Source organism: Elgaria multicarinata, chromosome 4 (genome assembly GCF_023053635.1).
Source record: "Elgaria multicarinata webbii isolate HBS135686 ecotype San Diego chromosome 4, rElgMul1.1.pri, whole genome shotgun sequence".
Classification (NCBI taxonomy): Eukaryota; Metazoa; Chordata; class Lepidosauria; order Squamata; family Anguidae; genus Elgaria; species Elgaria multicarinata.
Window position 1 is genome coordinate 49,888,427 of NC_086174.1, and position 25,465 is coordinate 49,913,891.

General features: G+C 39.3%; 1 protein-coding gene across 5 annotated transcripts in view; it reads right to left on the reverse strand.

Annotated features, from left to right (window-relative positions):
* The window catches only part of LTBP1 (latent transforming growth factor beta binding protein 1), a 210,737-nt gene that overhangs the window by 22,685 nt on the left and 162,587 nt on the right, over positions 1-25,465 (reverse strand). For all 5 annotated transcript variants that reach the window (XM_063124236.1, XM_063124235.1, XM_063124239.1 and 2 more), the window contains 8 exons: positions 23,698-23,820; positions 20,647-20,769; positions 19,612-19,737; positions 16,431-16,556; positions 11,660-11,803; positions 7,712-7,894; positions 5,619-5,705; positions 1,506-1,634 (listed from right to left, as the gene is read on the reverse strand). In XM_063124236.1, the coding sequence (XP_062980306.1) occupies positions 1,506-1,634; positions 5,619-5,705; positions 7,712-7,894; positions 11,660-11,803; positions 16,431-16,556; positions 19,612-19,737; positions 20,647-20,769; positions 23,698-23,820 (1,041 nt within the window). The remainder of the gene's footprint in view (positions 1-1,505; positions 1,635-5,618; positions 5,706-7,711; positions 7,895-11,659; positions 11,804-16,430; positions 16,557-19,611; positions 19,738-20,646; positions 20,770-23,697; positions 23,821-25,465) is intronic.

Below are 25,465 nucleotides of genomic sequence, written 5' to 3' on the forward strand. Positions count from 1 at the left end.
AGAGAGCCATAGCCATCTCCTACTGTTTCTGAAGCTGGTCTTCACAGGCAGGAGGTAGACTATAACATCCATGGCTAGTATCCAGTGATAGAATTATCCTCCATGAATTTGTCCAAATCCCTTAAAAAATATTTAATGTCTTGTAGATGCAAATTCCACATGTTAACTATGTGCTGTGCAAAGACAACTCAGTGAGACACCTACCAAAATAACGCCAAACTAGACATGGTCGGTTCAGCTGTTATGTTTACTACTGTGGATAAGTGGTAGTCAAGGACTGCAAGACAATACGTGGCAGTGGCTGAACAGCAACTGAAGGGGAGAGGAAGTTTATGACCTTACCAATGACGGGGAATAGTTGGAGATACACCAGGTGGGCATGTGGCTGCTGAATGGGGTGCCAAGCATAGGCTTCTCATCTCACTGTCTCTACCTCAATTGCTTCTCAGCAACAGAGGGCCCCAAAGACCATAACGTAGATGCTATGCATGCCTCTCTGAGAAGAACATCCCACAAATTAGGCAGGCACCATTGAAAAGGCACCCTCTTTGCCTCATTTGGCAGGGGCACTTGGACGAGGGCCTCGGGTGATGAACTTAATGTACAGGTAGGTAAACATGGGAGGAGACTTCCTTCAAGTAAACTGGCCCCAAGTCATGGACTGCTTTTAAAGTTAAAAGCAGCACTTTCAATTAGGCTCAGAAAGGGATCTGGCAGCCAGTGCAGATGGAGAAGTACTGACATAATATGATCACATTGGCCCTCCAGTTAGGAGTCTAGCAATCTTATTTTGAACTTTCTAGACTGTTTTCAAAGGTAACATCACATATAATGTGTTGCAATAATCCAAATGGGAGGTTGCCTGAGCATGAATAACTGTCACAAGGTTGTCTCTGTCCAAGTAGGGTTCTAGTTAGTATATCAGCCTAAGCTGAAAAAAGGCACACTTAAGTCACCAAGGCCACCTGTGTCTCTAGTGACAATTGCGCTAACAGTGGAGCCCAAGTCATGACAGTTGTGACAGTGTTGTGCAAACTTGTTACAGGGTGCTTCTGAGGGTGCAACCAACTCTCTCTCTTTCCCTCTCTCGGTCAGATTGTCACAGGCCCCTCACTACCAAGAAAAGCTCTGTGGGAGTAATGGTGTGAAAATGCAGTGGAGGTGTATCTGCCTTTTCACACAATATGCAAGGTGTTATATCATCAACAACACGACCCATCAGTGTGAACTGGACTGTGCACCCAGAAGCCGCCAGTAAAGGTTTTTGCAAACACAACATACTTTCCAGCCTCACAATCGAGGAAATTGCTGCTAGCCCTATCCATGTATTTTTCACAATACTTTCCCAAGTAATCAGGCATAATTTGGAAGGCTCATATGGAGAAAACAAGCGGCCAGCTTGCATATTTGAATTATTCATAAGAGTTGGCAAAACATCAGAATTTTCATCTGTTCCCTCTTCCCAGTGCTGGTTGGCAATGCAGAAAGTAAGGGGATATACTTACCAAAGCACTGGAGTTTTATAGGGTCATAGTATGTGCCTTGTTTGCAGTAACACTCGTAGCCCGGCTGTGTGTTCAAACAGAAGCCATTCTTACATATTTCTTGTCCAAAGAGTTGACATTCATCAGCATCTGCAGATAAATGAGAAAGTTATACATTGTTAAAAGTTCTTTGTGGCCGTGTGGGTGAAGTATGAATTGTGAGTTTATTTATTAATTTATTTTATTTCTATCCTAACTTTCCACCAGAAAATGGTGCTCGTGGATAACAATAAAATCCAGATTATTAAAATTAAACAAATTAAAACATAGCATGAAAACAGATAAATTAAAAACAACAATAAAAGAAATAAACAACACCAAACAATTGAAACCCCAGCTTATATGCCAAAAGCCTGCCTTTATATCCTATCATATGATGAGACACGAATGGATCAATGACACAACTCTGAATTTGAGAAATCCCACCATTTACAGGTACTGTGTCTGAAGCAATGTAAGATGCTATGGAATTCTGTCAATGGTGGCTGTGACACACATGGAAGTAATCACTTGAATGTTTCAGTCACCATGCATATGTGAATGAACCTGATGGCAGTAACTTGTGAAACTACTGCAAAATTTTGAGATTTAGAGCTATTCTACATGAGGCTGTTAATCCGCTGTATCCACTTTTGGTTTTGTCACACAATTGAAATCTAAGCTCTACACGAAAAGTGTTTCCATTTCTGCTACATATCCTGTAACAGCACTGTGCTATAGCAGAATAGCACAATTACAGAAGTGGAAAAAGTGCTTTCTTTCAGTTTCACAAATGATACTGCATTTTCCATGGTCTAAAGAATCTTGCTGAAAGTGCTGTGAAGTGAAACTGAACCATGAGTAGGGAATGATGAGTGTACATTAAACGCCGTATGTAGAGAAGCTCTTAAACTCTGAAATGAAACAGTAGCAGTAATACAAGTAGGCAGATGAGTAGGTGTGTGGGACAGGGAGAAGGGCTAGGGGGAATAAAGTGGATAGATTGAAGGAAGGAGAAAAGTATACTTGGATTAGAATCTGATCCAGACAAGAACTCAGAGGGTTGCATTGCTCACCTAACTATTAGAGGCGAGCAATGTAAGTTGTCAAGCTTCACATCCTGAGCTAAAAAAGTATGAAGCTCAGTAACCTCTCTAATGCTTGGCCCTTCCTTGTTTATCATTTCTCCCTTGCACTACCCTCTCAGTCATTCTTCCCCAACTGGGATTAAAAACGATGCATTTACCAGCTGGGAGAAATGTGGCTAGAGAAGGGAAGAGTAAAGGAGAAGTGGTGGGTGCAGGAAAGCTTATGTATCCCCTGTCTATCGCTTCTCCAGTTCAATTCTTCCACAAACTTTTTAGATGTGAAAGCTGCCAACTGGGTCTCTGCCAAACAGTCTGGCACAAAGACCATAACGAAAGGCAGAGACTGTAATAGTGCTTAGGCTACTGATTAGTATGGAAAAAAGGTCTTTATAGTCAGATAGAATCTACACTTGCCACTCTCCTTTTACGCTGTTTACTGATTTGCCATCAAAGGTTCAGGCTTTAGCCCTGAGGGCTAAACCCAATCAGGACCACCACAGAAGTGGAGGTTTAACACATCTCACCCCGCCATTGCCCCCACCCCAACACCAAATTCCCAGCCCACTGACGCTTAAATAAATAAATTGGCACCAGTCACTTGCATGCCCTCTTGATCCCTGCCCCTCTTGGCTTGTGCAATCTAGCAGGGATGGGTTGACTGGACAGGTTCAGGAAGTGGTAAATGCCTCATTGCAGCAGAAATATGTACCTATTTGTGCAATGTCAGGCACACTGCTATATTTATTTAGTGTGGAAATCTATACTAAGCACTTTACTTTAAGAGCATGTTCTGCTTTAACCGTCACACTTCCACTTCATGCACAATCCTATTTCCATGTGTAGTTGAAGCAACGCTCCTCAAGCTGCCTTTAAGCAGCAGCCTTGCTGACGCCAATGGCACTACTCTGGAGTTAGTGCTCCAAGGAATGCTGCTTTTGTCAAGTACTTCACCATACTTTCACCCCCTGGAACTTCTTTCATGCTCTCTGCTTATGTTGGCTAAGGAAACGCCTCAATTTTGTGCCCCCTTTCTTGCTCCGTGTTGTGTCTGATTTAAAATCCTGCTGAGAATTAACGATTTGTTTTTGGCGCCTGCTTGGGAGATTCCAGCAATGGTGGCTTCCTCCACACAGCCATAACTATAAATATTACTGCACAGAATTCTAAAGGCACTTATCACTCTGGTATCTGGGGGCTTTTGATATAACTTAAACTGACAGACAGACATTTCTACAAACTTAGGGAAAATCGCTCTGTAGCTATAATGCCTTCCATATAATGAAACTAATGCTTATATAGACAGAACAGACAGTCTGCAAAATGAATATTAGTGATTTAATCATATTTTATAGAAAAATATACTCTAGGAACATAACCTTTTAGTTTTATGAATTATTTCATACCCACGTTTTTGTTGCATTTGGAATTTGTTTCTTTTCCCAATCTTGGTTCTTTTAATTTACCATGCATTTATTGTATTATTTCCTCAAAATCAGCTAGGGTTTACACAGGCAAATACAAACTGGGTCACACCACTAAGGTGTAAGCCCATTGTTTTTAACAGAATTGACCTCCATTTATCATGGCAACAGTGGAGTTCATGCCAAGAAAGGAATTTTTGTATCTGCTGAACGGCTCTAAAGGTAAAATCCTAAAATACATACTTCTTCAGAAAGGTAGAACTGGCTATACAAATGTTTTTGCAGCCACTTGAGCAGTTTTAAGTTCAATTTTGTTTTAAAGAATTGGATGAAAACTTGACAACCCTACTACCAAAACAAGGATTTTTAAAATATTGTGTATCTGCAAGATGGCACATTTGGGCTTGCTGAATGAGATTTATACAGCTGTAAGGGGAAATGAGGAACTGTAAAGTAGAGGGGCAGAAATATTCATGCAAATAAAGAAATCATGTGAGAACAAAAGCAAAGTACAGTAATGGAATTTATTAGTTGACCTGATTAAATGGTCCAACTGGCACAAGCTTGGGTGGCGGAAGATTGGCCTGCATAGATCTTAAGAATTTAGAAGAAATTTCCAGTAGTACCAAAGCAGCACAATGAGGGATCTAGGGAGTTCAGTAACTCCTGTCCTTTATATGTACCTGGGGAGAGTGGCGCAGCCAGGTCAGGATAATGGGGCCCCAGGTTCTGGAGAGCCCTCAAACAACCCCCTGAACTCCCTCTCCTTCTACCATGGCCCAGTCCCGACGCTAGCAAAAAGAAGACACCCCCCCCCCCAAGAAGCCAGCCAGGTGAGCCTGAAGGCCCCAGAGTTTTGAGTATACTTAAGTTTTGAGTATTAATGATCTGAACCAATCAGATGCTGCCTTTGGGGGGCACAACCAATGAGGGCACACAAGCAACATGAAGACTTCCCTTCGCTGCTCCTATATCCTCATTGGCCATGGCATTCCAAAGACAGTGTATGATAGCTTTAGATCACTGCCACGCAAAATGCAAGTAAAAATACCTTCACTTTTAAAATAGCAGGCTAGGACAAGGATGAAGAGCTGCCACTACTGCTACCGCCAGATTTATTTATTTATTTATTTTGAAGAGAGAGGAAAGGAAGGAGGACTGGGTGGCAGTGGGGCTGGCGGGTGTTCAGAGAGCAACTTGCTCTGGGCCCCTTCAAAGTTAGCTGGGCCCCTGGGGTTGAAGGCCTAAGGAAATGCTGCTGATTCACTGCAGCACTGGTGCCATTTCCCCATATTCTCTTTATTTTATATTGAGACTGTAGACTGCCTTCAGCATCCTGAATGGGCAGAAAAGTTGTACATAAATTCAACCAATCACCCTGAACCTACATTTTTGTGAATGAAGTAGGGATTTATTGCAGAACCTCCTCCTCCCCCTCCACAAACCAGCAACATTCACAACAAAAATTGAACCTTATAAAAATTTGGCACAGCACTATGTCAAAATGCTCTTTAAGTAAGCTCTAATTTTTCTTAGGGTCTCTGAAACATTAATATGTAATTCAAGGCTGTATAACTGGGGCTGACCTTTGTAACTTGGTGCAACAGCTCCGTAAGATGCATCTTCAGAGGGTATGAACCCTTTCCCTTCTGGGCACAGTTCAGTAAACTCAGCTAGCAGGGAGAAAAACCAAGAATCCAATGAGAAATGTATTCATGCATCACAATGCAAAACAGATGACAACTTTCCCATAATAATCGGTGTAATGAAAGAGCACTTCCCTTTTCTAAAAGCAAATTTCTCATTTTATATAATTCATTTCTAACATCACACATCTTTGGAAAAATTAGACAGAGATTCAGCTATGTCTTCTCATTTTTCTTACAGACTGTAGCCATGGCTCATAAGAATGAATGCACATATTTCCCATGCAGCTATGGAAAGTTACTTGAAAAACGCTGCACACAGCAATTTTCCACAACCGATGGCATGACATGAATTTGCATCCAAATCTTCAAGGTACAACTGCCTTACTTTAGAGTAGTCCTGTTAAAAGTAAATGCTATTTGTTCATGCATAACTTCACACTGGTTTGCCATCTGAACTCTAAATGCTGGTTGAATGGCAGGATTAGAATACACAGGGAATGACATAAATGGTGTGTGTGAGAGAGAGACCAAATATCAAATGAAACCATTTTTACAATTTTAAGCATTTGGATTCCTTTCCAGCCACCATTTTTTTCTTTTTTACTGTCAAGCCTAATTTAACATTTACTGATTCAAAGGCAATGCTAAGGTGACCAGAAGAACAAGAAATGACCTTTTTTAAATATAAAGAAAAGAATGAAACTTGATTTGAACACGAAATTTTTCAGCCTCCCAGAAGTGACCAGATACTGGCTTACACACACCATCATTTTTTGTCCATTCACAGACCAGCCAAAACTGGTGTCCTCCAGATATTTTGCAATATGATTTCCACCATCTCTCACTATTGGCCATACTGGCTAGGACTGATGGAAGTTGTAGTCCAAAAATCTGGAGTACCATGTTGAGGAATGCTAATATAAACAAATGTAACGTATAAACTGGGTGAGCATAAATCTAGTTTGCAACATTCCTGCGATTTCATCAGCTGAAAAAGTGATGACCTGTTCAAGAGAATTGCTGATGATTGTTTCTGTGATCAAATTACATTTCTCCAACTGTATGTCTGAGGAAAATCAGGAATCTTATTATTATTATTTTCTTTGGTAGCAGTAAATTGCTCTGAGGATTTCTTTTTAATTGAATCATGGTATTGAAATTTCTTAAATAAATAATAAACAGACCGTGCGTATGAAAAAAATGTGTGAATTGGTACTTTCTTCTTCTTTTTTGCTGATACTTGTGGTATGGACACCTTATATTTATATTCTTTCAATGGATGTTGGAGAAGCAGAATTACACCATAAGTAGCACATGAGAAATTAGAATCATATAGGGCCTATTCTGACAACAAGCTAAGTCATGGTTAGGCTTAGCTTTTGCAGCAAATGGTTAGTAAGCGTGTTTAAACAATAGTTGTGTAGCCACCATGGTTAGGAGTGGTACACACAACATGCTAAGCCATAATGTTTAGCTTAAAATGCTTAAACACCATAGCTTAGTGTGTCGCCTGAACAGGATCGTTGTTTTCACGCTCATAAATTGAGCATATAAAATGGCTTCAAATATCCAGACTCCCTATTAGGAAAATTCAAGGGAGCTTCAAGCCTATCTAAAATATTGAAAGATTCTGATTATTGAGGTCCAGATAAATGTATCTCTATAACTTAAAACAGAAGACTGAAAAGGATGAAGCACAACAGTTTTTTGTAACTAATAGCTCAACTCTATGCTTGTTTATTCAGAAGTGCTGCTGGGTTTAGTGGATCTTGTTTTGTAAGCGGCTCTGATTGCCATATTTTGGTAGAAAGGCAGGGTATAAATCAAATCAGAAAAATAAATTTTAAGTTTAATTGGGCTTTTGTACAGGACTGCACTCCTATAATTTATTTGGGAGTAAGTCCCATTGAACAAAGTAGGATTTACTTCCAAGTAAACATACATAAGATATATGAGACAGGTAAAAGCCACTGATCCACATTATGATGTTAATTGCCACAACTACCAGTTAATAGAGAAGGAGCATTTACCACTTCCAAGCACAGGACATGGGAATATTTCACAGTTGTCACCCCAGCCAGCACCCAAAGTACAGCAGCATTCTTGTTTCGTAACATTGGACGTTAGCACATTATCGCAAAAATTGGCATCATTTAGATTGTAGTAACATTCTTTCTTTTCGTCTGCAGGTTCTTTGGTATCTTCAGGTAAACCTAAGAACGAACAATGAAAGATACAATGTTACATATAAAACAATACATTCAGAAATAAACTGGATGTGTTTATTAAGGTAATTTCACAGGGTTTTAAAGATGTGTGTATACATATATTTTACTTTTACACATTACATCTGCCAACAGAATTGGGGTCCTTCACAGAAAGAGTTGTAAACTATAAAAATGAGGTGTGGTATTAAGACATGTCTGGAATAATGATTGGTCTGTCCAAGAGACATAGCAATTGTAAGATGATTGTTTAAATAATCTGTTTTAACATGTCCAAAATATTCTACCACTGTGATGCATAAAATAGTTAAGTTTATCCACAGTGTTTATATTTCATGGCATAGTTATCAAACATTTATATTGGTCTTTTCTCTCTTCAGAAGAATTAGTGTTTGTGTTATAGGACACAAACAAATTGACATACAGAGCTCTTCAAATTTAGCACACATACACCCTCATTTCTCTTTTATATTTTGCCAAAGTCAATAAGTGTGCTGTGGGGAAACACCCAGCTGAGTGCTATTTTATCTTTGTTAGTCTAGTCTGTGGTCTCTCCTCATCAGATAATTCCAGTTTTCCATAACGTGCTGAATTTCATAACGTACAGTGGCTTTGTGGTGTTACTCACTGTCCAATAAGAACCAAATGAAGACTATCATATGTCACAGAAATACGGCTAAACTAAATTGGTTCTTCCAAGGTGAGAGGGGGCTCAGTACCTCAGCCACCAAAGTATACATTTTCATTGGACACAGGCCATACGTTGAGATGAACCAGAGCCAGAATCTTGAAGTGCAGCCCCCTCCACCCCAAAACCACAGCAGCTTTGACGCCATTTTCTAAAGAAAAGAGTGCCAAAGAATGGCCCAAGGGGAAAGAGAAACAAACTCCTTGATGCAAAAGCAACAAAGAGTCTTAACAAATGTATTGTGGTGTAAGTTCTGGCAGGTCAAATTCCAGTTTGTCAGATTCATAAATGGGCAGGTAGGTATACTATGAGGACAGAGAGAATCTTTTTAAAACTAATTGGCATCAAAATATCAGGCACAAATTAATACAGAATCCAAGCAGTGCTGTTTTTTTGCTGCAATGGACTAACAAGGCTACTCTTCTGGAATGTGAAAAGCGTTGTGACCATTTAATCCTATTTTATACTTTATGTTTCAAGCTTCTCCTCCCATTATGTGTCCAGAACTGTTAAAAAAAGCTGTTTACACAGCTGTAACTGAGGGTTAGTCAGGCGGGCGTCGTGAATGTTTGGAAAGTGAACAAGACACAAAACTTTTCTAAAGAAAGAAAGAAAGAAAGAAAGAAATGTACATAGAAAGATCTGGTTCTACATATTCATGATTATACTTTCATATTATTAACCTCTTAGCGGATGGGTTTGGAAGTGGGTTGTTGAAAACTATCTCAGGGGAAAAGGACATTTGAAAGATGCACCTGTAATGTTCTTTTTGCACAGGTGGATACTATGGGATGCTCTGTACCTTATTATGAATTTGAGGGCAGGATCTACTGTCAGTCTTGGGAGAAGAAGGGTCATAACCCTCAAACCCAAAATATGACTGACAGCAGCATCTGATCTGATAAGTGAGGCATCAAGTGGGAAGGAGCATATCTCTCAAGAACAGTAGGAAGCTAAAGACTTCCATGAATCTTCACAGAAGGCGACGTTTACAAATCACTAAAATTTCAGGCTGCTAGATGCAGCTTTTTCCAACCTGGTGGCCTCCAGACTTGTTCGACTACAACCCCCAGGAACCCCAGCTAGCATGATGGCAGAGGATGATGGAAGTTGTACTGGTCCAACATGTCTGGATTGAAGTTGGGGTAGACTTGAATATAGCTAGGTTTTCATGCCCAAAAACTCCATAGCAGATTTAAAATGAACATATTGTCAAAGTCCAAGGAGATAATATTAGTAGGCATGTATTTGATCAGAGGGAGCTATCAGAACAATCTGCATTTTTTCCTTGCTGAGCTATGTGGAAAATTCAGTATGGACTAGAAACGCATACAGAAGGAGTACATAGATAAATTTGTCTAAACATTATCAGTTGGATATCTGGTCTGTGTCAATTTTGCATCATTCATTGGTCTCTTCCATCCTACTTCCACATTCAGCTGCGAATATTTCGAACATATTTTCTCACAAAAATGCATTAAATGTATTTTCTCTTAAAGTATGAATTTCTAAACAGGTAACATCTATCCATCTATCTATCTATCTATCTATCTATATAAAATATGCATTTTGGTACATTGTTTGAGCTGAAAAATCACAAAATTTAAAAAGAGGCCTACAAAAGTGAAATCTGGCTGTGGCATTCTGGGAGTTGCAGGCCCCTTTTCTGTCTAAATATCACTGCACCTTTAATTAGTTTAAAAGTAAGGGCAGTATCCAATGCTGCCCATGTGCTAGTGGAAGCCACCACTGGTGCACTGGGAAGCCAGGGGTTCCTGAATCAACTAGAAAACGGCCAAAATGCTTGTTTCTGGAACAGGTCAGGTCAGCAGAGCTCGCAGAAGGAAACTCCAGTGACTGTTGCTGTTCCAGAAACAAGCATTTGGCTCATTTCTGGAGTTGCTTTAGGAAGCACTAGCTTCCTGTTGTGCTAGTGTTTGGTCCCACAAGGAAAACAGAATAAGCAGAGGCACGGACAGCAATATTGGATGCTGCCCTAAGTTTCAGTGAATGACTCCTTATTCTGGGATAGAAGAAAAAGAATGTACCACTGATTAATCTTGTCACTGATTAATCTTTAACTTTTTAAAACTAGATTTCCTATTAGTCTTAAATTTGTCTTGAAACTTGGGAGACAAATGGTCAGGTTGTAAGAAGATCACTTTAGGACACAGTAAATATCTGATGATTTCCTGCCAAGTAAAACCTAAACAGAAGAAAATGCCTTGGTCCCCTGTGTGGTATAAAGACAATTGTGAATATAAGGCATTCTGCAAAGTCTTTAGCTACATTTTAAGATCTGCTGAATTAAGTCTAGGTTTCAACTGTGCACAAGTGACATCTTTCAATTTATTTAAGCCATGGGAGCTTATTTAAATTGTGGTGCGTGCCAAGCACATGTGGGGTGTGATTTCCATAAACATCACCTGGGCACGGCTTGCCATGTCATCTGAACCCAGACAACATGGCTTGTTGCAGGGGGAAACAACGGTCCAAAAACCCTACAACAGCCAATGGGTTATTAGAGGGTTGTTTCCCCCTTCAGCAAGCCACGCTGCCTGGGTTCAGATGACATGACAAGCTGCCTAAGTGGTGATTACGAAAATTACGCCTGGCACGGGCTGAAATTTAAATAAACCGTGGTGGCTTATTTTGATCATACAAATCTCCTACTAAACAAGACAATTGTGACATATATAAAGAAATAATCTTAACTACTACTTATGATGATGATGATGATGTATTACATTTATATACTGCCCCATAGCTGAAGCACTCTGGGCGGTTTACAAAGATTAAAACACTGAACATTAAAAACTGATATACAAAATTTAAAACTTTAAAAAGCATAAAAACAAATTAAATATTCATTTAAAATAACTATTCCGGGTCAGTTAAAAACTCAACATATGCTGTTAAATGCCTGGGAGAAGAGAAAAGTCTTGACCTGGGGTTGAAAAGATAACAATTTTCCCATTGATTACAGGTTTAGTGCCTTCCTGTGTTATGACAGATTGAGCATTTCTCTTGTCCAATATCAACATTCAGTGCCAATGAAACATTACCTAGTGAGGAACGGAAGCGGCACTGTCCAGTCATTGGGTCATACTCCTGGTTTTCATCAGAACACAGACACATGAAGGAACCTTCCACATTTTCACAGAGGGCTTCTCCACATACTCCACTCAGCATTTCACATTCATTCACATCTGGAAAACAAAGGAAAATACTGATTTCATTAACCAGGATTTATCAATCCTGACATTTATGTGCAAGTATTGTCAGCTGGAAAAATGAGAATATTTATCTGAAACATTTGCATGCCACCTGCCACTTTGTCAAGACTCCCAAAGGTGGCGACAAAATAAAATATCAAACATGAAATAAAACAATAAATGAAACTGACACAGAAAGAGTAAAACAAGAATAAAACTTATTGTCAAGAGGACAATAAGTTCAGAAGCCAGCACTAAACTGTTTTATTTAGAGTTATGCTAATAACAATTGTGAAAGTGAGGAGAAACAATGGATGGTAGGTTCAAAGTGCTGCAAAACATTTATCCGCATGCATCACTATATTCCCAGTATGACATTCAGTATGGAAAGGTATGTCATCCACTTTCATCACTAGCGAGCTTGCCTCTGATCTGCTCATATGTTTGCCCCTTTCCTCAATTTGTCACCATCAAATATAAGGACAGTTAATTTATTCAACAAGCATTACTGGGTTTTTTTTAAGGTGTATTAGAATTAACAGAATAGACACTGGCCAGATTTACACCAAGCAGGATAGAGCACTATGAAAGAGGTATATAAGAGTCAGGAGCCACACCAAGCAGGATAGAGCACTATGAAAGCGGTATATGGAATATGTCAATGGGCCCCAACAGTTGTCATTGCACTTCAATACTGCTATGAAGAAGTAGTGTGGCTCCTGCCTCATACTGCTTTCACAGTGTTATATCCTGCGTTGTGTAGATCTGGCCACTGGCTACATTTGTGTGTAACGCTAAGCAATGGTTTATGTTAATCATTGTTTGTTGCTTTAGCCATAAATTGTTGTGCACACAAGCAAACAAACCCCAGCTTGTTTTCTGTATTTTCTGGTTACTTCTCTCCCGCCCATTTTGCCAGACTTCAGAGAGGTTTCATTTCTACTTGGGTGCCTCTGCTTCAAGTCAAGGGTAAGCCATGATTTTAGGTTCAGCTATCACAACAAGCCATGGTTTAAACAAGCCAGACTCTATGGCAACAACAAACCATGGCTTCTAATTGTTGATTGCAGCTGGTTAATAAGCTGGATTTCAACAAACCACACCATGGCTTAGCATGAAGTGTGAACCAGGCCATTATTTAAGTTTGCTGAGGGGACAAGTGCATTTAAATCTGTTTAAATGTCAAGGCTCATCCCAAGGAATCCCATACATTTGTTATTTATTTATTTATTTATTTATTTTATTTTATTTTATTTTATTACATTTATATACCGCCCCACAGCCGAAGCTCTCTGGGCGGTTTACAACATTATTCTGGGCGGTTATTCTGGTGGGGGGAGGGGTAAAGGATTTCAAACTGAGAAGTGAAGAAGAAACCTCACAAAACTGCAAGCTCCAGATCTTCTGAAGGCAAGCAATGATTAGTAAACTAATTTAAGCTTCCAGTGTAATGACGATGGAATAGGAGGCTTGGCTATGTGCCTAATAAGATTCTAAAAGAAAAATAAACCCTGACAGGTGGAAGAAAAATGGTAGGACATGCGTAACAATAGAAGCACTTGCCAAATATTTGTCCAAATAACCACTGCTATAGCAATGGAAAACAATGGTAAAATTTGTAAACTTCTATTAATCTGTCTTGTAATCCAGCATCTTCTCTTACTATATTAATGTTTTCTTGGTTTTTTTATGTTTTATGTCTAAATTTTGGGTTGCCACTGCATGAAGAATATATTCTTAACACAAAGAAAGTAATCCACTACTATGTTAAAATACAAAAAGAAAAATCAAGAAAAAAACCTGACAGCTTATACAGTGCCAAACATGGCTCACTGGAATTACTCACTTCAGCATGTGGTCACATTCCGACCACTAAATCAAATGGCTGAGGTTCAGGAATGCATCCCTATTCAGTGCAGTAAAATACACATGGGATGGTTTCCGCAGGTGATAAGGTATAACATAAGGTTTGATGGATTTCTGTTCCAATACTTTAATGCTAGAAAGGCATTACTGCAAATGTATTCTGCCACTCAAACATATCTCTTCCTTTGTAGAGTGATTATAATGTTTAGATCTGCTTCCTCAGTTTTCTCGGTACTCTTGCAAATAAGACCATGAACTTGCTGTCGTGATATATAACGGTCTGCTTGCGTGATACACGCATATGGTCTGGCAATTTCGCACCTCACCCTCACTTATTCCAGACCTTCTTGAAGTTCCTTATGCTTCTATGCTCAACAAGGCCACATGCTAAACAGATCTGACAATGAACTGAAAAGAGAGGATGAGACACTGTGGTTATATTTGGCATAAAGGTTATATCAAGGAAGGAGTTTTTCTTTTAAACACAGAGACATATCCTGCTGGCTTACCTAGAAACTGTTAGCTAACTCTGTGCATGTATGGCCGTCTCCGTATGTATCAGATTTTCTACTATAACTGAAGCCTTCTAATGACAGCTTCTCCCCATTGAATGGGATGGAAAAACACTTTGCTCTCAGGGGCTATAACAGTGAGCAGAGTCTGGATTTTCAGGTAGTTCCAACACAAGGCATTATTTATGAGAAAATTTGCGTGGATAAACTACATGATTGTTTAGGTCTATTAATTGATGGAAATCAGGATATTATAGACTGCATACATGCCAAATGTTATTTCAGAATAGTGGAGGCTACCAGTGTGGTGCCTTTATCGTCATAATGTTCAGCACTTTTCCTGTTCCGATCTTGTACCTTTTGAAAATAAGTGTTCTTCCAAATGTCGCTCCTAGCAGTGACAGTAATGTCAAGGCAGGGAATACATCAAATAATTTTCAGTGATTTCAGTGGATGGGTGGGACAAAAAGCAAAGCTGAAAAAGTACATTACTTTGTGATGGGAGGGTGAACTCTCATCACTTTGGGAGGTGGGGGCTTAACATTATACACCCCGTGGCAGTTACTTTCCTTTAAAAATAGTTTTGCTGCCACTTGAAGTTCCAAAAGAGGTCTAATCAACAGTTCAGCAATGTGGCAATGCTCTCTTTCAGAATGGCCAATGGGAATGATGCTACATCAAGACAGGTACAACACTGCAAGGCCATTATTGGGGAAAAGATGGCTGCCCTCACAATGGACATGATGTAGTGCCTGAAGGGGAATGTTGCCATGCATGTCGCCGGGGTCCTCTGCCACCACTCCAAGTAGTGACAAAACTTTTATAAAAGGAAAGTAACTGGAAGAAATCCTGTCCCACCTTTTGCATAATGGTGATTAGAATCCACCCCACCCCCCATCCCCACAATGAAAGTGGCTGAAAATAGCCCCATGAAAGTGGTAGTAGCACTAAGCAGTTAGAATTAATGTCACTCATTTGGCACAACCGTAAGTTTGCCACTCATCCTCAAAGTCTTTCTGGGTTAGTATCAATCCTGAAAATATAAGTTTTAGGTGAACACGAACCTAAAATAGCCTCTCTCTAAGCTGTATATACTTCATGTCAAAAATCTAGATTCTGTCCTAAGAAGCTATATTCTGAAATCTAAATGATTTATGCAAAACTGCACGCATTTTCTTGTTTTGCATAATTTATTCTGATTATCATGGAAGAGGGAGAAAAGCACTATGCAGAGTACTAAAGCCAACTTGGCTAAACTTTGGAAGTTACTGTTCAGTCATTGGCTTTCAGTTTTACTAGGCATTGCCTTTGATGATCCTGAGCGTGCTTGACATGTTGACTGCTTTTAAGGTGCCTGCCATATACATTGCATGGAGAGGCTTTACGCCAGCACTACATGCATTTTTTAAGAATCATGTTCCACACAGGTCATAACATCTGACTTAGACTTTCAGGTTTATACCATAGATTTCCAGGACACAATTTGTAAATATTTGTGTACAATTGTAAATGTATATTTCAGTGTCGTATTTCAATAGTACTGGTATTACTATTCAGTAAATATTACAAACAAGAGATTTCATGTTCTGTTCTGTTAACAATCTGTAATGATTACAGTCTTGTGCTGTTTAGAAGATATTACAATTTCTATGTATATTATTATGCTGTGAACACTGGCTGTTTTTTGAAGTAGAAAGGGTAAAATATAAATGTTTAAAAAAACAAATCTGCTCAATGCTAAATATTATATTGGGGAATGGATCAATCTTTAGTAAAATTAACAGCATTGACACGTTCATAAGATTACCTAAGGTTTGTCATAATGAGAGGTATCTTTCCTGAGGACTACAGTGAAAATTGAAATATGTCCAACTACTCTGCCAAAAAGTGTGGCTGTATCACATGCCAGACTATATTTCCTGTAGGTTCTGCAAAATTCTGGTCATCCAACTAAGAACCTAAACAGATGTTGCATTTAAAGAAGCTGAAATATTAAAGTCTGTCCATTACAACGTGTCTTAGGTTCTGAAATAGAAGGTACTGAAAAGATGAAATAATTGGCTTCTCTTATTTGGTCCCATTCAGTCCTAACAATATGTTCTTGTTAAACGGCTACAAAACATTTCCTATTTCATTTAGAACAGATTTGCATGTAATAAAAACAACAGGGAAAGGATTCACTAGGTTTCCCCTAAAAGCTGGCTGTTCAAAGAAGCAGCATTCATCAAATTGTAACAACTCACCCACACAGCCTCTCCCATCCTGTAAATACTGATAACCCTGATAACAAAGGCAGCGGTAGGAGCCGGGTGAATTTTCACAGAAACCATGATTGCCACACATGGTGTTGTTGAAGCATTCATCAACATCTGAAAATGAGACACATTAATACTAGATGGATGGAATACAAAGACAAGTTTAATAGTCTAGAAGAAGACATGTGGAGTTAACATAAACAGATTAATTACAAGATATAGCCGAAGGAGCATTCTCTAGGTGTTTTTCATATATGTTCGGAGATCAAGTATCAATGACTGACTACAAAATAAACGAGTAATAAACACTTCTATAAAATAATAATAATAATAATATGGATAAAAGCATGTCGCATATTTATACTTATATGGTTATTTAACAAAGATAAGATAAAAATTGGCAAAATGGCATCTTATTTAGTGGGGAATAGTGTATGCTGGGAAATTTTACCCATCTCATGAAATTAAAACATAGATGAATCTTTAAAATCTTCTGAGATTAAAACAGGGCCATATATTAATATTTGTTTATTTTTAAAAGGCTTTTAAAAAAGTTTCTATGTGCAATTAAGCACAGATCATTCAAACATAAACACATTTCCATGCATACAGAAACTGTTATGGTGTTACATTTGCTGATTTGAGTGGTAAGCTGTAAGGTTAAACATTGTAATGGTAAGGTATCACAATCGCATTCACATTTTGGAAGTGACTGTGTACTTTTACTGCAATATTTTCCGCACACCAGTTTAATAAGTCAAACTGTGATGACAAATACTATTGGCAAAATAAGGATATCCCCAGATAATAAATCGTATTGTTTGTCTAATGTTTCTAAGCAAAAATACTTTTCAGGTCTGTAAAATTATTCTTAGGTCTGCAAGAAACAAAGAACAGGAAACAAAAAACAGCAAGAGTACTGCACTAAACAAAGGAATATGTTCCTTCAAATGGAATGTGAAATAATTACATAACTATTTTACATAAGATTTATTTTACCAGTGAAACTTAACCAATTCATGAGCTTCAGAAAGAATATCTTTGAACTATAGAGTGTTTGAGACAAGATTAGATAATATGGTCTCATACTATCATAGGTTATGGATCAAGGCACAGGAATTTCCAAGCATTGTCTTATACAGGAAACTAAATGGTCACAAAACTATGGTTCTATTATTAGAATAGAAACCATACTTTTCTTCTGCCTTGCCTGGTTCTTCAGGACTGTCTTTGTTTATTCTTTCCTACTGATCCCCTAATTTTAATACTGTTGACAAGGAGGTGGTGCTGACATGGCGACAGACACTGCAATGGAAGACAGAATGACCTCATTCTTTTCCTTCTGAAAAACTAAAAGAATTACATTGTGCAGATGTTCATCTATACAAATTACTGTCCTGTCTAGGATGGTGAAAGTTTAGCTTCCATCAACACTGCAGAATAAGAAATTCTGGAGACGAGTGAAAATTATTACTGGGTATGTTTAATAGGATGCGTTACTACATTTAAGCTTATGCCTTTTTTTTAAAAGCAAAGTGGAGATACTTCCATTTTACATATATAATGAACTGCAGGTCCATAAAGTTCTTAGAATTTGCATTTTTCAAAAACTTATTAAGTCTAGACATATGAGTCATACATTTGTAATTGAGGTCATGTTAATCTCAGATGGTTTCCTGAATATTAAGGAAGTTATTAGATTCTCAAGCAAGAATACTGCCTTTAAGGAAAGGCCAACAGCCTGTGACTATGATTATGATGAACCCATTGTACACATCCCTGTACATTTAATGTTAATAGGGTATAAGACAAATAAAATGGTAAACTATTTTTTCATTTCCCTTTCACTTCTTCACTGACACCCCCATGGTCTTCTCCCCACCACAGTGACGATCAAAATTACACACACACACACACACACGCTATAATTAACCCCAGAAGGAAGGTTCCTATTGATACTAAGTAGAGTTTTCCTTCCAGGGCTAATAGAAGCTGGGAAGGATAATTTTCAGCAGGACCAGGGTGGGGGAAGAAAGGGCTGTATTTCCTCTCTCCGTGTGTTGAAGTACTGACTAACACACATGTGGTAGCACAGTGTCCAGTTTGGCCCTGAAAGGCTTCCCCTCTTACAAATGGAAAGGGCATGTTTTTCATTCATCACTTTCTAAAACATGCAACTTGCAATGGTAGACAAAGGAGAGAAAGAGGTTAAGTATCTTAACATACCACACTTACAGAATTTGAAATTAGCATAATGCAATAATTTTGAATGCCAAACCCCAAATTAACCGCACGTAATCATTTTGAAAGTGACAGATTGTGCAAGGGTGGAGACCCCACTGGGCTGGCACCCTCTATTGATCTACCTGAAGATGATGACAACCTTCTGGAATGGGTGAGGACAGGATGCCAAGGACTAGCAGTGAGTCCAGGCTGTAAAGGCTGTGATATATATTACATGGGAGAGAGTAAGAAGATGAAGGTAGAAGACAGAAAGAGCTGGAAGTCCAAGTGCTGAACGCTGACGTGGACCAAAGTGAGCTTAGTTTTCTTGGGGATTGGTGGATAGGAGATACATTTATTGAACTGGAAGGAGATATAGCAAACACTTTGATCTTTATAATGCCAATGCTTGTCTTCCTACAAGGTCTAGGCTTGGAGATATTTAGCTCTGTGGAGGATTTGCAGAGGTGCTAAATTGACTCTGAGGCATTTTATTAGTAGGTGAGTTTCTCACACAAATATCAATTAACTAGTGTGAGATCAACAGAATGTGCTTATGAATGATGAGCGCTTACTACAAAAATAAAAATTTCAAATTTAAGTAAAAAGGTTGGCCATATGCTTCCTCCTATAACATACAACCCCCTGACAATTCTACATATGTAGCAAACTGGTTGAACAAGCTAGACATATGATTCATTTGAAATTTGTACCAGTATCTTCATACCTTATGACCACCTTGAGTATTTATTCAGTTGGATATATTTTGTTGTGCTTTAAGCATTGTCATGATCAGCCCTTACTCTAACCCACTGCAAAAGATTTAAGGCTGCAACCCTATACACACTTATCAGGAAGTAAGTCCCATTGAAATCAATTGGACTTGCTTCTAAGTAGACATGAATAGGATTGGCTATAAATTTCTTGTCTATTTAACCCATCTTACCTTCACATGTTTGACGATCTCTAGAAAGAGTAAAACCCTGCTCACAAATGCAGTAGAAAGAGCCTTCTGTATTTAAACACTCCCCGTGAGGTAAACAGAGATTGGATCCTGTACATTCATTGATATCTACAGGAGACAGAGAAACAGGAGAACAAAGATACATACTTTTAATTGAACACATATGTGCACACACACAAACCACAGAGTTTCTATATGAACATGTCAATAACATTTAGTAAAACATCAGTGAAAATATTTCTGTGAACATTTTCATCAGTGAAAATATTTCACAAGTATGAGGAAGTCTAACCCAGAAAGTCTATGCCAATGGATAACACCAATCTAACCCTGCATTAAGGCTTAATTCACAAACGCAGCCTTTTATTTGAATGGGGATAACAACAAAGACATCCATCACGAGAAAACCCATGCCTTTTCCAAAACATCATCTACCTCAGTACTGACAGACTGTGGTTGTGCATCCTGCAATCCGTACCAATGAATGAAAATCAGTAGGTCTATCTTGGTAGCCAGTAACTACAGATATCATGGAAAGTAGAATGTCGGAACTTTATAACTATTCTGATTTTTTGGATGCTAGTGATTGATGAAGAGGAAATCCTTGTATCCAACATAAGGCCAGCAGAGAAAGTACAAGAGGTAGCATTGTTCTGCTAGTGTTGAATGTTCCACTGAGGGCACAACTTGCGCAAATGACATCTAGCATAGTGAAGACTTAATGAGTGATGAAAGTGCTTGTGCAATGGCTTGTGCAAGTGGAATCAAAGTACTGGATTTGACACACATGCAACAATGAAACAGGGTTTCTGCAAGTGATAGAAGCTTTACGCTAGCAGAATGACAACACTGGATACAATTCTGATTGCCAGGGAGATGTTTGGCCACCATGACCTCTTTAGTTAAGACGCTGCAATGACAGGAGAAATGAGCTTTTCCAGGAATGCAGTAATTAAAGGGCTACAAAAGTGTACTTCTTATCCTTCCTATTATAAAAGTCCTGTAGCCAGGCTGTACCTTGACAACCCCTGGAGGGTATTAGCTGGAAGCCTTCTGGACAAGTGCACTCATAAGAACCTTCGGTATTAAAGCAGTTCCCTCCACGGCAAACACCATTGTCTTCTTGGCATTCATTAATATCTGAAATGAATCCAACATCAAACAAATGATTTTGGAAGAGCTTAAACTAATAATAGCTTAACAATGTCTTGGAAGGGGCAGCAGTTTCCCCAGGCAAACAAAGCCAAAGGCAAAGACATATTCATGCTAACACATATGTATAATGTGTGCCAGTAGGGGTAATGATTAACCGGGAGGGGGGGGTGACAACGATGACGACACAACCAGCCAATCAAAAGATGGCAGCAGGATGCGTGGGGCTCATGTACATAAGCAGACTCCTTTGGACATGAGTGAGTAGTACTCTGCCATTCACACAACCTAGGGAAAGAGGATCACTTCTTGGGTTCCTGTCACACGGGATCAACTAAGGGGGAACCATCCCCTTGTGTATTTCAAGCAAAGCTCAGGATCTACCTGTCGACATAGGAATTCTTACAGGAACAGAGCATTAGTCTTTTGTTTGGTAAAAGAAGTAATTGAGGGATTTTCTGCTTCAGGTTTCGAAATCATTTGGCAAGTCTCGGGTCCTATGTGGAGCAGGTCAGGCAAGAAGTAGTATCTCCTTGTCTAGTGCATGAGCAGTAGGATATGTATATGCCATTGAAATATCTACTCTTGGCAGAGGCTGGGGAGTGCATCAGATCACATAAAATAGATCATATAGCGGCGACATCTGACTTGATGAAATAAAACAAGGATGAGAAACCTCTGGGAATTCAAGGGCCATTTTTCATGGTGGGCCACTGGCTGGTGGGCCACATGTCTGAAGGGGAAGGGGGGGGAGAATAGTGGGTGAGGCCAGAACAAAAAGGGGACATATTTTGAAAATGATCTACCAACAGAGGAAAGCACTGCTGTGTTGTTATTTCAAAATATTGTTCTCAGGCTAATAATGATTATGTTTCCTTTCCTCTTTCCTATTTCAATATAATCCTTTATCAATGGTATTTTATCCATCTATTTTGTAGAAATTTATTGTGTACAATTAATTATTTCCTATTTTGTCATCACCATCATCACTGAGTCCTTTCAGCAGTTTCCAGTTTATAAATTTTATGCCTATTTGCCCTTCTATTTTGCATTAATTTCTCATCTGCAATTCAATATTGCCTTTAATCCCTCCCACCGACACAAAATCCATCCCCTTTCAGTGAACAATTTACTCGGCAAACAACAGATCACAAGAATTAAGTGGGAGTTCAAAGGCAGCTCTATGGCGCAGGAGGGTGAGAGTGTCCTCCTGCACAATAGAAACATGTGAGGGACAGCGGCCAGAGTGTCCCTCATATGAACAAAAACTGAACAAAAGATTCACAAAATGAAGGGCCATGGTTGGACTGGCACAAAGGTTGGCACTGTTGGAGGTTGCAACTAACTGCAGGAGAGTGAACAGACTCCAAAGAAATAAAAATACAAGACTAAACAAACAAAACCAGCAACAACAAAAGGGTAAACCATGCTGGACAACCATCTGTCAGGGGTGCTTTAAGGTGGATTCCTGCATTGAGCAGGGGTTGGACTCGATGACCTTATAGGCCCCTTCCAACTCAACTATTCTATGATTCAACTATGGGTGGAGGTGTCATAGGGGATCACCCACATTCTTCACAGCATTCATGATTGCAATGAATGTACTTATTTGGAGGAATTGTTGCAGTTTACTAACAGCGACTGGCCGGCAAGATCACATTATGCCAGGCCTTTTACAACTTCATTGGCTGCCAGTCCAGGTCCAGGCCCGATTCAAAGTGCTGGTATTGACATTTAAAGCCCTAAACGGGTTGGGGCCATGTTATTTGAAGGAACGCCCCCTCCCATATGTACCTGCTCGGACCTTAAGATCATCTACAGGGGCCCTTCTCTGTGAGCCCCTGCCAAAGGAAGTGAGGCAGGTGGCTACTAGGAGGACGGCTTTCTCCGCTGTGGCACCCCGGTTGTGGAATGAGCTCCCCAGAGAGGTCTGCCTGGCGCCTACACTGTACTCCTTTCGTCGCCAGCTGAAGACCTTTTTATTCTCTCAGTATTTTAACACTTAATTTTAACTTAAATTTAAATTTTTACTGTTTTAACTCTGTATTTTAATGTTATATCAATTTTGCTGTGTGGTTTTTATCCTGGTTGTGCTTTTTATACTGTATTTTGTATTTGTGCTTTTAACCTGTTGGTTGTTTTATGATGGTTTTAATTTTTGTGAACCACCCAGAGAGCTTCAGCTATTGGGCGGTATAAAAATGTAATAAATAAATAAATAAATAAATAAAATTTCCAAATTCAAAATGTTGTGCTGTGAATGCTCAGAAAGAGAGAAAGAGAGAGAGAGAGAGAGAGAGAGATGAAGATACATACCCACAACAGAAGTTAAGTCTTGAGGGGAAGATGTGTAAAGTGCGTATGAAAGAGATGTGAGTTTACTGCATTAAAATTACTCCATGGAAAGGCCTTCGCAGCCACAAAATAAGAGCATTTGCTTTGACCTTCACTGGAGGTTTCCAAGCAGAGTCTGGAGAGGCATCTATTGGGGAAGCTCTGGCCTTTGGATGTTCTTCCCTAAACAGGAGAGGAACTGGACTAGATGGGTAAGCTCACACGACAGCCCCTTTACATGTGAGGAGCTGTGATGTGTACCAGCAGCCATTATGAATATGGAAGACTCGACTGGGGGTTTCTGTGTCACCCGAACGCAGGCTGCAAGGATTATTTGAGGATTAAACAATCCTCGCGTAACTCTAAAACAGGTTGTGTCACATGAACAAGGTCACTGATTGGCAGAAATGGTGTTGGTGAACGAGATCACGTCATTTGTTAACAGGACCATCGCTTTCTAATTGAACCGAAGGTGGCAGAAAGAATGCTTAAATGTATAACATGCGAAAAATCGATATAGAAGAGTATTTGACTGAATTCCATATGAAAAATGGAATTTATCACTGGAAGCTACACTTTTACCTTCACAATGTTCTCTTGTAGGTGACAACTGGTAACCTTGGCCACAAATACATCTGTAGGATCCAGCTATGTTTCTGCATTGTCCATTTGTACAGAGCTGCTGCTGTTGACATTCATCTACATCTATATATGATAAGTAAATGTTTAGCTTTAAAACACCTGCTTATTTATATTCTGCCCCCACCCACCCATTATATTTAAAGCAGTATATGTTCAAGGACTTGCATCTGCAGAATGCATTAAGAAATGGGTCAAAATAAAGTTTGCATACTTTAGTGTAGAGTTTTAGCAAATTCAGAAATTTTAGAATACTACTGTGTTGTTGTTTTTAAGGGTAAATTATCTTCCCTGTGTTATTGATTGCATATTCTTTGGTAATGCCAAGAATATCCCCAATGTTAGAAATTGCCTGCTGGAACTGGAGGTCTCAAAGAAGCACAATGGCTGTATGATTTTTTAACCAGACTGACTCCAGTGGTATCCAATTGCTGTTCATTCAGAGCTCTCAGTGATCTTTCCCATTTTCACAATTTAAGGATGGTCAGTTCATGCCAACATCTGGATTTCAGCAGGAAAACTCATTTCAGACTTACAACAACAAGAAAAACACATGTCGCTGTAGGATGGTGCTGCTGACTCAACAAGCAGAATAGTCTAGTGAGAGATCATAGAGAACTATGCACTCAGAACAGTCCATGATAAGTAATGGAAAGCCCTAGTCTGTCTTGAACTAGCCTGATGGCTGAATTTCCTGCAAACTACCTTCTCACTTGGTATAGAGGAGGGTGGGAAGCCTCATGCTCTCCAGATGATTGAGATTACAACTACCATCAGCTCCAGCTGGAATGGCCAATGGTAAAAAATAATGGGAGTTGCAGTTCAAAACATCTGGAATACACCAGGTTGTCAACCCCTGGTTTACTTAGGGGTTAAAAAATAATCATGTGGATAAGTCTAAGCCAAGAGTGCAAAATGAGACAGAGGCAGGGGTCAGAGCTAAGATATTTGGCGTGGTTCTGCCTCCTTTGTTAATATTTCTCAAACTATGTCAATGTTCATCACATAGTTTTTAAATTTCACTGGTTTGCCCTCTGCTGGCTTTCCAGTCTCCTTTCTACGTTATAGCCCTCTCTGCGTCCCTTTCAGAGAGAAGAGTGAATTTTCTCTCTGCTATACTTTAAAAAGGTACATGGAAGGGCTCTCCCATGGAGGCTGAGCTAGGGTGACCATATGGAAAAGAGGAGAGGGTTCCTGTATCTTTATCAGTTGCATAGAAAAGGGAATTTCAGCAGGTGTCCTTTGTATGCATGCAGCACCTGGTGAAATTCCCTCTTCCTCACATCAGTTAAAGCTGCAGGAGCCCTGCCCTCTTGACCAGATACAAAAGAGGGCAGGGCTCCTGCAGCTTTAACTGTTGTGATGAAGAGGGAATTTCACCAGGTGCTGCATGCATACAAAGGACACATGCTGAAATTCCCTTTTCTCTGCAACTGTTAAACATACAGGATCCCTGTCCTCCTTCCCATATTGTCACCCTAGGCTGAGCTTATGTATTTCTCTCAAGACTTCAGCATCAGGAAGTAAAAGAGCACAAACATCACAAGCGTACAAGCAAATCTATCCCCACCCTATATTTGCTTTTCAGGAAGTGGCATAAGGACGTTTCTGGCAACCTCACACATTGGATGAGGAATACAATCCCTATGCTCTGAATGCCCATGATTAACAGATTATTTTTCCCTTCTTGGTAAACATTAGATATGTTATT